Source organism: Oncorhynchus keta, chromosome 3 (assembly GCF_023373465.1).
Source record: "Oncorhynchus keta strain PuntledgeMale-10-30-2019 chromosome 3, Oket_V2, whole genome shotgun sequence".
In the NCBI taxonomy this organism is placed as follows: domain Eukaryota; kingdom Metazoa; phylum Chordata; class Actinopteri; order Salmoniformes; family Salmonidae; genus Oncorhynchus; species Oncorhynchus keta.
In genome coordinates, this window is record NC_068423.1 from 3,567,515 (window position 1) to 3,580,562 (window position 13,048).

At 43.5% G+C, this 13,048-nt stretch overlaps 1 protein-coding gene across 3 annotated transcripts; it reads left to right on the forward strand.

Moving 5' to 3' along the window:
- Nucleotides 1-167: 167 nt before the first annotated feature.
- mazb (MYC-associated zinc finger protein b (purine-binding transcription factor)) lies at nt 168-11,140 on the forward strand. 3 transcript variants are annotated; one of them, XM_035745090.2, is made up of 7 exons: nt 168-1,217; nt 1,525-1,675; nt 2,167-2,564; nt 2,877-3,124; nt 6,175-6,247; nt 6,557-6,728; nt 8,741-11,140. In XM_035745090.2, the coding sequence occupies exons 1-7, from the start codon at nt 1,185-1,187 to the stop codon at nt 9,085-9,087; spliced, it is 1,422 nt and encodes a 473-aa protein (XP_035600983.1). In that variant the 5' UTR covers nt 168-1,184; the 3' UTR covers nt 9,088-11,140. The 3 variants fall into 3 exon arrangements, with proteins under 3 accessions (XP_035600983.1, XP_035600999.1, XP_035600993.1); XM_035745106.2 differs by having other exon boundaries at nt 170-1,217; nt 2,167-2,273; XM_035745100.2 differs by having other exon boundaries at nt 171-1,217; nt 6,175-6,238.
- Nucleotides 11,141-13,048: the final 1,908 nt, after the last annotated feature.

Below are 13,048 nucleotides of genomic sequence, written 5' to 3' on the forward strand. Positions count from 1 at the left end.
AGATAGCCTATCAAAACGTTTTCATATCCGATAATTGTCGTGTCTAGTATAGCCTATGTTGTCCTGTAGCTGTGCGTGTTTTATATCTGACACTGCCATCCCCACAATTGCGTCCGTGCGTCCCGCCCTTTAAGAGGCACTTGTATGGAACGTTTTTCTCACCCTTTTCCTAGTACGCGTGCGCTGCGGAGGAGCTCTGTATAGAAACGGCAGACATCTATTTGTGATGGTCTGAGAAATACTGTAGTGAAATGTCTGTCGGACGAAATACCGAGTAGGAGGGGCCGAAAACATGTGCTCCATGAGGGAGACGGAAATGAAAGGGGGTGTCCGAAGAGAAATCCGATCCCTTTAAGAGCAACTGGGACATAGTCGTGCGAGAAAAGGAGAGGAGGGGGAGAAGAAAGAGGAATTTAAAAAGAAAAAGGAAGAAAGAGACAGGGAGGGAGGAGGGAGAGCGAGCGAGCGATAAAAAAAGAAAGATGACATCCTCGCATTTGAACAGCCGAGGTGGAGCGATAGGCTGCGGCCCGGAGCGAGCGCTCTTTGCCAGGGTCAGGGCTTGAATCCAACAACGAGGCTTCGTCAAACACCCGATTGGCCTATTGGGGGAAATCGGACAAATTTATTAATAAATTCAAAAGCATGAACTGCTACTCTTTCAAATGCGTTTAATTATAACGCTTACAATAATATGCATTGTGCGTAAAATGCATTCATTTAATTTTAAAATCTAGCTATTATGTATGACTACGGCTATATAAATAACAGATTTTTGTGCACACATATTTGGTTTGAAAGTCATCAATGCCAAAAGATATACGTTTTTTAAATGTTATAATTGTGCTTTTCTAAATTAAAGTTAGAAACCACAGTCAAAGAGAAATAGGCCACTCTTGGACCAGGCAATTCCACTCAGGCAGACAGCCTAGTCAGCCTAATCGTAACGCCTGCGTGAATACGAATAGCTTGAATCCTTCTATTAGTACATTTTTTTGTTATAGTTGCACGTCCCTTTCGGATGATCGATAGCATACTCTTCTTGCTGCATTTGAATACTGTTTACTTAGATCTTCGCGCCTCAATAGCCAATAGGGTGATTAAAGAATATGCCAACGATTCACTGTCGAATCGCAATCAGGATTACTTAACTGACTTTATACTCTTCGTCACTTTGGTTCAAAATGGATGCTGCTTGGAGCAATTTTCTCTTCCAGGTAAGTCTTAATGGACCTTCTTTCTTGTTGTGTTTGTGTGCGCGCTTTCCTGAAGATTGGCTTTTGATGAATTTGTGCCCCGCTGCTCCGGGGCCTACACATTTATGTGATGCAAAGTAGCATCTCGTCTAGACCAGTGATTCCCAATCAGGGTTACTAGGACCCCTGGGGGTACTTGAGAAGACTCATGAGACAATAGCCTTACTGGTAAAATGCACATGAATGGGTACTCCTGGCACAGCAAAATGTTGTTGGTGGTATACAATGCAGTGACTTTATGCTAAAAGATCAGTGTTTATTTCTCCAGACTACTCCCAACCAAAACCAAGTGGAGGGGACCCTCCAATCAGAACTCTTACCAGTCCATACTGCCTCTCCTCAGACCCCTCCCACAGAGAACATAGCCCAGCCTCCTTCCACGGTGGACACTGCTGCCCTCAATGAAGAACCCTTACCTGGTGAGAGAATCATGGGGTGTGAAATACATATAAATACTATAGATTTTTCAGCAGTTATCGCCAATTAAGTTGAAAAGGATGTAATGTAGATTGCTAAACAAGATGTCTGTTATAATATGATACATTACTTAAGGGCTCCTGAGTAGCGCAGCAGTCTAAGGCACTCATTGCAGTGCTAGAGGCGTCACTACAGACTCAGGTCCGATCCGGGGCTGTATCACAACCGGCCGTGATTGGGAGTCCTATAGGGAAGTGCACAATTCGCCCAGCGTCCTCCGGGTTAGGGGAGGGTTTGGCCGGGGTAGGCTGCCATTGTAAATAAGAATTTGTTCTTAACTGACTTGCCTAGTTAAATAAAGTTAAATAAAAAAATAAACATTAGGCTGTCTTCATACCGTTATATTTAGAATTTATCGGGATATTATTATTAATGAGCATTTCAATGTCTTCATTTCTCATTCCCTCTCTTCTTCCGCTCTTTTGTCCTACAGTGAAGACAACTTCCCGGCCTGCCCGTGTGCCACACATCTGTGCCATATGCAGCAAGCAGTTCAAGAACAACTACAACCTGCGGCGACACCAGTCGGTCCACACAGGGGTACGCATGAGGCGAGCAGGGGAGCAGGAGGAGGGGGCAAAGGAGGTTGGCGGTGGCGCAGGGCTGGCGCAGGCGGTGTCGGGAGAGAGGGCGGAGAGGCATACGGTCCCCCTCTCCCTGCTTCACCTCTCCGTTCCTCCCCCTCTCCCCCCTCCCAGCATGCTGGCGTCCCAGCTGCCAGCTCTGGGTAGTCAGGATGGCGAAGGGGTTGCCATGGCGAGCGTAGTGGCTAGAGTTAACCCCCATGCTCCTCCTGCTGCTGTCGTCATGGTGGCGGGGGCGACAGTACAGGTGGGTCATGGCGCTTCTGGAGGTTGTTGTTGTCGTCCGTGAAAAAGAAAAGTATAATTTAGGTTCCTCTTGCATGGTCTTTATGGAGATTGTGGGAATAAAGGGAATTCGGCATGTTATGCAAATGGCCCAGAGAAATTATCTAGGTTTCCGCGATCCGTGTGTGTCTTGAGTGGTTCGAAAAGACCCAAAGAATGGACAATATGATATGTCAATAATCTACACAGATGCATGTGTAATTATCGACTACTCCAATAAATAAAAAACTGTTTGTACTGTAAGCGCATCTCTTTCTAATCATCCCCACCCCAGCGGCCATCGAACCCCAACCCGAACCCCGTGCGGAAGAACCACGCCTGTGAGACGTGCGGGAAGGCTTTCCGAGATGTGTACCACTTAAACCGACACCGTCTCTCCCACTCGGATGAGAAACCCTTCTCCTGCCCCATCTGCCAGCAGCGGTTCAAGAGGAAGGACCGCATGAGCCACCACGTGCGCTCTCACCAAGGCGGTGTGGAGAAACCATATGTGTGCCCTCACTGTGCCAAGGCTTTCTCCAGGTGAGAGTGGCATACTATAGGCCAGAAAGCAGGGTAGTGGTCATTGAGCCAGAGAGCAGGGTCATGTTCATTAGGGCAGGCAACATAATTATTTTCTTAAGATAGTACCTTTCCCTGCATTTAGGGCCGTTTTCTTCTGCTTTGTGCCTCAGTGATACACTGTGCTTAAAGGGGCAATCAAATGTATGATACACTATACAGTGCATTTTGTACTTTACAGCCTCATTCTAAAATTGATTAAATTATTTTCTCCATCAACACAATGCCCCATAATGACACATTTTCTTTTGTTTTAACCTATTACAAATAAAAAAGAGAGCTTATTTACCTAACTATTCAGACCCTTTTGCTATGAGACTCGAAATTGAGCTCAGGTGCATCCTGTTTCCATTGATCATACTTGAGATGTTTCTACAATTTAATTGGAGTCCATTTGTGGTAAATTGAATTGATTGGACATGATTTGGAAAGGCACACAGACTATGTAACGTTCCACAGTTGACAGTGCATGTCAGAGCAAAAACCAAGCCATATGAGGACGAAGGAATTTTCCGACGCAGTGAAGGTCTTCAAGAACACAGTGGCCTCCATTCTTAAATGGAAGAAGTTTGGAATCACCAGGACTCTTCCTTAGAGCTGGCCGTCTTCTACCCTTGAGCAATCGGGGGAGAAGGGCCTTAGGCAGGGAGGTAACCAAGAAACCATTTGTCACTCTGGCAGAGCTCCAAAGTTCCTCTGTGGAGGTGGGAGAACCTTCCAGAAGGACAACCATCTCTGCAGCACTCCACCAATCAGGCTTTGACGGTAGAGTGGCCAAATGGAAGCCAGTTCTCAGTAAAAGGCACATCACAGCCTGCTTGGAGTTTGCCAAACGACACCTAAAGGACTCTCATACCATGAGAAACAAGATTCTTTGGTCTGATGAAACCAAGATTGAACTCTTTGGCCTGAATGCCAAGTGTCACATCTGGAGGAAACCTGGCACGATCCCTACAGTTAGGCATGGAGGTGGGAGCATTGTGCTGTGGACATGTTTTTCAGGGACATGGAGACTAGTCAGGATCGAGGGAAAGATGAACAGAGCAAAATACAGAGAGCTCCTTGAAGCATTAACATCTATGAGCAACGGCTCAGGACCGCCAGGTGCTGAAGCACGTAAAAATGATCTGTAACAGGCTGACTACACCGCTCGCATCGCGTGCGTGAGCGTTGCAAAATACATTTTGAAATCTATATTATTAAATTATTGCACCCACACTGCTCGCGTGCGCCAAAGAGCGTCTGCATTGCCACGGGCTACAATAGAAGTCGTTCTATTTGTGACGCAGATCGCGCTGCAAGTCCTGCCTCTCCCATCTCCTCATTGGTACCCACATGCCATCTCCTCATTGGTTATACCCACGTGGGTGACTGAAAGACGAACGAGGTCAGTGGCGGTAATGCACCTAATTTATGGAAGTTGCCAATTATAATATAAAGTCAAGAGAAGAAAAAGCCTAGGAGGAGGAGAGATGACTAGAAACGATTTGGTTGATCGTTTTATGTGTGGATTAATTGTTGGAGTAGAGGACCTTGTGCATTTCAGGTAAAATAACAACTCAATGTTTATATCCCAGAACAAATTAACTAGCAACAGCAAGCTAGCTAAATATGACAAATTAGCTAGCAAGTGCAAGCTCGCTAGCTAAATTGGCATAAATGTTTTATGCTTTTCAACCTGTCCTCAAATTAATGTAATTGGTTCGGAGTTTGTTTTGATATTTTAACCTGAGTGTCGTGATCGCGTTTGGTGTGGGGGGACAAAATAAATGTATGCACGATGGCGCACGCGCGCAGCCAGTTTGAGTTTCGTGTAACACTCACTACCGAGTTCCAAACTGCCTCTGGAAGCAACGTCGGCATAATAACTTTTCGTCTGGATCTTCATGAAATGTGTTTCCATGGCCGAGGAGGTGCACACAAGCCTAGGATCACCATACGCAATGCCAAGCCTGCAATCGAACCAGGGACTGTAGTGACACCTATTGCACTGAGATGCAGTGCCTTAGATCGCTGCGCCACTCGGGACCCATCTGGCAGTCCGACGGACGAATCTGGGTTTGGCGAATGCCAAGAGAAGAATGCGACCTGTCCGAATGCGTAGTGCCACCTGTAAAGTTTGGTGCAAGAGGAATAATGGTTTGGGGCTGTTTTTCATGGTTCGGGATTGGCCCCTTAGTTCCAGTGAAGGGAGCTCAACTCTACAGTATACAATGACATTCTAGACGATTCTGTGCTGAGGGGAAGGCCCTTTCCTGTTTCAGCATGACAATGCCCCCGTGCATGAAGCCAGGTCCAAACAGAAATGGTTTGTCGAGATTGGTGTGGAAGAACTAAACTGGCCTGCACAGAGCCCTGACTTCATCTCCATCGAACACCTTTGGGATTAATTGGAATGCTGACTGCGAGCCAGGCCTAATTGCCCAACATCAGTGCCTGACCTCACTAATGCTCTTGTGGCTGAATGACTTTTTGTGGCATCCAATGTAAACAAGCACAAAATAGCCTCAACATGGTTAAAAATGTAATTTTGATATCAAGGATGGTCAGTCCTTGCATCCATAGCTCTGTCTATGAATTTGAATGTGGTTGCATTTGTCCAGCCCCATCCCTCCGCATTTTACCGAAACAGGGGTGGGGGAAACACTTTGTTTCTACTGCTGATTGCTGCTTTAAAGGGACGTTACATTCCACGATCAAGTCTGTCACATGTTTTCACAACTCAAAAGTAGTCCAGATAAGTCCACATCCCATGCCATTGGTTGTCTGTGAATGGAAAATGTAAGCACCAAAAATTTGGGAATTACATGGTGCTTATCTTTTTCATTCATAATGGTTTGTGGCCTGGGACTTGAACTTATCTCAAAAGAAGACTTCTTGCGGTCTAAAAACATCTGACGAAGTTTGAATGTTGAATGTAATGTCCCTTTCACAGATTCACAGTTTCTGCTGGAGAAAGTCTATGACAAGGTGTTGTTGTCTTACCCCTTTCTATCTCTCACTTCTTTCAGGCCTGATCATCTCAATAGTCATGTCAGACAAGTTCACTCATCTGAACGACCCTTCAAGTGTCCGGTACTTGATGTTTGTGCTACTTTTTATCCTTTTACACCTCTCAAATCTCAATACAGTCATTCTTAGCCATCAATTTGCTTCTCTATACCTTAAATCCTTCGTACCATAACGATCAATTGTAATAAAATCGGGATTGGGATCAATTCCATTTCAATTCAGGAAGTAACCCGAAATTCCAATTTGAGTTTACTTCCTGAATTGAATGAATTGACTCCAACCCTGAATTAAATACAATGGGAGATGGTTTTGCTTTTAAACTGCTGCCTTCTGTGTATTTATTGATAACCAGTCATTCCTCATCACTCTCGATGTGTTTAGACGTGCGAGTCCAGCTTCGCCACGAGGGACCGGCTACGTGCTCATATGATCCGCCACGAGGAGAAGGTACCGTGCCACATCTGCGGCAAGCTCCTGTCGGCTGCCTACATCACCGATCACATGAGGGTGCACAACCAATCGCAGCACCATTCCTGCCATATCTGTAACCGCAGTGAGTGTCTGTCAACAACTTGTATTGTTTGATGAAAAGTTAAACAAATAGTTTATAAGATGTTAGTAAACGTTTCACGGCCTCCCGAGTAGCGCAGCGATTCGATACCAGGCTCTCAGCCCGCTGTGACCGAGAGACCCATGAGGCGGTGCACAATTGACGCAGCGTCATCTGGGTTAGGGGAGGGTTTGGCAGGCCGGGATTGTCCCATTGCACTCTAGCGACTCCTTGTTGTGGACCGGGCACCTGCAAGCTGACTTCAGTCGCCAGCTGGACGGTGTTTCCTCCTAAACATTGGTGCGAATGGCTTCTGGGTTAAGTGAGCGGTGTGTCAAGAAGCAGTGCGGCTTGACAGAGTCATGTTTTGGAGGATGCATGGCTCTCGACCTTCGCCTCTCACGAGTCCGTAGGGGAGTTGCAGTGATGGGACAAGACTGTAACTACCAATTGGATATCACGAAAAAGGGGTAAAAGTACCAAAAAAATACCAGTCAAAAGTTTGGACACCTACTTATTCAATCTTTATTTTTACAATTTTATATGTTGTAGAATAATAGTGAAGACATCAAAACTATGGTGAAAACATTAAAACTATAAAATAACACTTGGAAGGAATCATGTACTACCCAAAAAAGTGATGAATGAATCAAAATATGTTTTATATTTGAGATTCTTCAAAGTAGCCAACCTTTGCCTTGATGACAGCTTTGCACACTCTTGGTATTCTCAACCAGCTCCATGAGGTAGTCACCTGGAATGCATTTCAATTAACAGGTGTGCCTTGTTAAAAGTTAATTTTTGGAAAGGAATACCCGGAGTTACCTCTGCTGCAGAGGGCAAGTTCATTAGAGTTAACTGCACCTCTGATTGCAGCCCGAATAAATGATTCACAGAGTTCAAGTCACAGACACATCTCAACATCAACTCTTCAGAGGAGACTGTGTGAATCAGGCCTTCATGGTCGAAATGCTGCAAAGGAACGACTACTAAAAGACACCAATAATAAGAAGAGGCTTGCTTTGGCCAAGAAAGAGAAGCAATGGACATTAGACCGATGGAGATTTGTCCTTTGGTCTGGAGTCCAAATTGGAGATTTTTGGTTGCAACTGCTGTGTCTTTGTGAGACGCAGAGTAGGTGAACGGATGATCTTTTCATGTGTGGTTCCCACCGTTAAACATGGAGGAGGTGTGGGGGTGCTTTGCTGGTGACACTGTCTGTGATTATTTATTTTTTTATTCAAGGCACACTAAACCAACATGGCTACAACAGTATTCTGCAGTGATGCACTATCCCATCTGGTTTGGGCTTAGTGGGACTATCATTTGTTTTTCAACAGGACAATCAATGACTCAAAACACACCTCCAAGCTGTGTAAGGGCTATTTTCCCAAGAAGGGGAGTGATGGAGTGCTGCATTAGATGACCTGGCCTCCATAATCCCCCGACCTCAACCAAATTGAGATGGTTTGGGATGAGTCAGACCGCAGAGTGAAGGAAAAGCAGCCAACAAGTGCTCAGCATATGTGGGAACTCCTTCAAACCTGTCGGAAAAGCATTCCAGGTGAAGGTGGTTGAGAGAATGCAAAGAGTGCAAAGCTGTCATCAAGGCAAAGGGTGGCTACTTTGAAGAATCTTAACACTTTTTTTGGTTACTACAACATTCCATATGTGGTTTTGATGTCTTCACCATTATTCTACAATGTAGAAAATAGTAAAAATAAAAACCCTTGAATGTGTAGTGTTCTAAAACTTTTGACCAGTAGTGTATAAATAAACATTTTAGAGTTTAAGTGGTTTATAAGATGTTAATAAACATTCAAAGTTTAGAAATGGTTTTATTAAATGTTTAGTAAACATTTGTCAAGTCCTGGAACACACACACTTAATAGTTTTCTATACAAAATATTATTATCTAGAACGTTTTCAGTCTCGCCTGCCTACCGTACTCTATAAAGCTTTACTTGTAAAGGCTTAAAATGACGTTAACTGCTAACTCTCTCCGTCTCCTCCAGGCTTCACCACTCTGACCTACCTGCGCGTCCACGCCCAGAAGCACCACGGCCAGGAGTGGAAGGAGAGCGCTGGCGGCTTCGGCGGCACGGGCTCAAGTGGTGTTCTTGTGTGCCAGCTGTGCGGGGTGCACTGCAAGACCCCCACCCAGCTGCAGGGCCACATGGGCACCCACAGTACTGGGGGCCAAGGGGGCTCCTCCGGCACTGTTCCTGCTAGCGGGGCGTCTAGCTCCTCTGTGTCCCTCAGCAACATGGTGTCTGCCCCAACTGTCTACGTCAACAGCAACGCAGTGGTGGACCTGCTGGTGTCGGACTGCTCCAGCATACAACCTCAGTCCCACAGTTAGCAGAGCCGCAGTTGAACTTCAGCCACTTGAGTCCCTAAGACCCGTAGTAATAAGGTTAGGAGGCTTGCTTAGGGGAGAGCCTCAGTTGTAAACTTTGGCCCCTCTAAGTCCCATAGCTAGAGGAAGAGGGGGGTGGAAAGAAGGGTCTGGCTTAGGACAGAGAAAGTATGCAAGAATATTGTAGAGCGAGGAGGAGGGGGACATTGTATGTCCTGTACGCTGATTCGATGATGCTAGATAACGACAAATACAGACGTGTCCCCAACGTGGCTGCACTCTCTCTCTTTCAGTACTCCCATGACACTGTGGACTTGTCTGCTCTATCCCTCTCCCTCCCTCCTTTCTCTCCCCCTTGCCCTCCCCCAGTCCCAGCAACTACTCCCCTCTGCTAATAATGCACCATGTACTGTAACTCAATGTCAGTCACACCAACCACCTCTCCTTTTGTTTATTTTGTCGCTCTCTTCTCCAAACATTCATAAGATAGACTTGTAGTAAGTTGGGGAGTGATGTAATAGGAACATGATATAACAAGGGGGTATGTAGAAAGAGTCTATTCTGACAGAGAATGAGAGGTTCAGGGGGTGAATTGCACATAAGTCAGAGGCTGCTATCCTCCAGAAATGAAGAGGAGTAGATGTGACGTTTTAATTGTGTAATGCTGTGAGCATATGGATGTAGTTTGTTTTTAAATAGGGCCAACGCTGGATCTGGAGGTTCGCCCATACCCACTGGGCAGACACTGGTTGAATCAACGTTGTTTCCATGTCCTTTCAATGAACCAATGTGGAATAGACGTTGAATTGATGTCTGTGCCCAGTGGGTACTGTGTTGGTGTTTATGAACAGTGGAGGGGTGTACTGCATCGATGTGTTTCAGGTACAGTGGAGAGAGAGAGAGAAACAATTGGCAAAGTTGCGTTCAGGAGTGTCAAGCACCTTAAAAATGTGGACGTTTAATCCGCTGAAGGTTCAGACAGGTTTCGTAAAGATGCATTTGCTCTGCGTCTTCCTCTTTGGGCACAACCACATTTAATACATAATGGTTATTCTTATTACTGCTACTGTACAGCCACATTCATGACATATTTCACTGACACCTAAAAACACAATTTGCATTAAAGTGAAGCTAGCTAATACTACCTACAAGAACGTTAGCAGCAGCCCCCCCTTATGCTAAAGATGGTTGAAAACAAATATTTTAAGAAAGTATCGATTGATTCAGTCAAAAGAATTGTACCCATGTCTGCCATTTTATTTCTTTGTAACTGTTATTGCCATAGTGTTCTTTGTTTTGTTCCTAGCACGAGTCCACCATATTAAAAAAACTAATTCATTAACACCACCATGTATAGCACACAGCATTTGAGTACAACTCGTATTATAACTTAGCGCTCTCCATGAATCTGAGGAGAAAGATCACCTTTCCTCAGATATCTTTGATTGTTTGTTTGACATTTTCAGTGGTTAAGAGTGATGTCATGGAAGGGCTTAAAAGGTCATGTCGAGATATGAATATCCAGGAACTTTATACTACTAGCATTTGATGGCCCACCCTTGGTATGCTTTCAACAAATCCCAGTTTTGTTGTGAAGTACTTCATTTAATCAGTTTAGTGTTGGTATGTTATATATTTTTTTTTAAATGCTTCTAATGATTTAATTTGAGACTTGTTCTTCCTGTTGAGAAAAGTAGTGTTTTATTAAAAGTTATTTTAGGTTTCCCGTGTTAAGCAACAACAAAAAAATACCTCTATTCTAGGAACCTGTACAGCTCTTGTGATACATCGTAATGCCTTATTGTACTCAACTGCTATTTTAATTATTTTATTCTGAACTATTTTAAATCTTAGTCATGGATTCATTAAGAATACTAATGGGATGTATTTATTATATTTTTATATTTCTCAACAGTATGCATGTCTGAACAGTTAGAGCAAACAGTTGATGCTTACCGTGATCATGAATATTACGTTATTATTTTGTAGATGAAGTATAGAGATCATGTTATTATTTTGTCATTTTTGACTATTAAAAGTAAAAGCAGTAAACATATGAGGTGAGGGTGTGTCCATTATTTGTGTGTGTGTTACATGCTTGACAGAGAAGGGTTTGGATTTTGTGTTGATACGGTGCAGTGAAAATGGTGGGTAGTGGCATGCAGCTGGTAACACAGTGTGTGTGTGTGTGTGTGTGTGTTGGTATCTTTGACTTAAAATATGTTAAGCGTGAGATGAGCATGTAACCTTGACCCCTGTTGTGTAATCGTATTTGGCTCTGGCTCCTGTGCGTGTGTTGCTGCACACTGAGTAATCCCTCTGCACCGATACTAATAATAATCATGATGAAATATACAGTCCCTACAATAGTATATCTCTCTTTTCCTGGGAATGAAAGCGCATGTGATCTTACTACTGTGCAGATCTGGTCCTTTCTAAACCAATATTAGCATGTGTATTTTCTGACAGATATAAACGGGTGTAAACAAGGGTTTCTTCCATATTCTCTCCTGAAGAGGTCTTCCTGTATTTTTGTGGGGAATGTTTTGGATGCAGCTTGCAAACTGTCTTTATATTGTATTTTATTCCAAATATTATATATATTTCTTTTACAAAGTAGTACTTGTTGATACTCTTCCAATGTGTAACGTTATACACAGTTTACAATGCCCCCATTGTGTTTTATATTTCTATGGTCAGAATGAACTGTTCTGCCGTTCTACTAAAGCATCAGGACCTTTCTTGAGCCACTTTCTCAGCTGTGGAGTGAGGGCATTAAAGTTGCCGAAAAACCATTCCGTAACGAAATACATTACCCTAGTTTACCAATCTCTCTGACATAACTACTATTCTAAAAAATAAAGCATGCTGATTGCCTGCCATGCATTGCTCCCTGTGAGATAGTTCATCCCATCTCCAGACCATCTTGATTTATTTTGCAGAATGGAGGTATATCTCTCCATTCTCAAAATGTTCTACTGCACCTGGAGGGCAACTGAAATTGTTCCCGGGGGCAGTTATCAGTCGACAGACCTGCTGGACTGTCAAACACCAATTATTGGTGACCAAAGTGAATATGCTAACAATACATACATACAATACAAGACAATTCATAGGCAACCCCAGGAACCACCCTAGACATACAGTACCAGTCAAAAGGGTTTTTATTTACTTTTACCATTTTCTACATTGTTGAATAATAGCGAAGACATCAAAACTATGAAATAACACATGGAATGTTGTAGTAACCAAAAAAGTGTTAAATCAAAATGTATTTTATATTTTAGGTTCTTCAAAGTAGTCCCCCTTTGCATTGATGACAGCTTTGCACACTCTTGGCATTCTCTCAAACAGCTTCACAAGGAAGTCACCAGGAATGCATTTCGATTAACAGGTGTGCCTTGTTAAACGTTAATTTGTGGAATTTCTTTCCTTCTTATTGCGTTTGATTTAATCAGTTGTGTTGTGACAAGGTAGGGGTGGTATACAGATGGTAGCCCTATTTGGTAAAAGACAACGTCCATATTATGACGAGAACAGCTCAAATGAGCAAAGAGAAACGACAGTCCATCATTGCTTTTAAGACATGAAGGTCAGTAACTCCGTAAGGGTTAAGAACTTTGAAAGTTTCTTCAAGCGCAGTCGCATAAACCATCAAGCGCTATGATGAAACTGGCTCTCACGAAGACCGCCACAGGGAAGGAACAGACTGTTGGAAAAGCATTCCAGGTGAAGCTGGTTGAGAGAATGCAATGCTTTCATCAAGGCAAAGGGTGGCTACTTTGAAGAACCTAACATGTAATCTATACTTAGATTATTTTAAACACCTTTTTTGGTTACTACAACATTCTGTATGTGTTTTTTCATAGTTTTGATGTCTTCACTATTATTCTACAATGTAGAAAATAGTAAAAATAAAGACAAACCCTTGAATGAGTAGGTGTGTCCAAATGTTTGACTGATA

Coding starts and splice junctions, on each gene's coding strand:
- mazb (XM_035745090.2), top strand. CDS start 1,185: ATGGATGCTGCTTGGAGCAATTTTCTCTTCCAG. Junction 2,565..2,876: donor TGGCGGGGGCGACAGTACAG/GTGGGTCATGGC, acceptor TCCCCACCCCAG/CGGCCATCGAACCCCAACCC. Junction 6,729..8,740: donor CTGCCATATCTGTAACCGCA/GTGAGTGTCTGT, acceptor CGTCTCCTCCAG/GCTTCACCACTCTGACCTAC.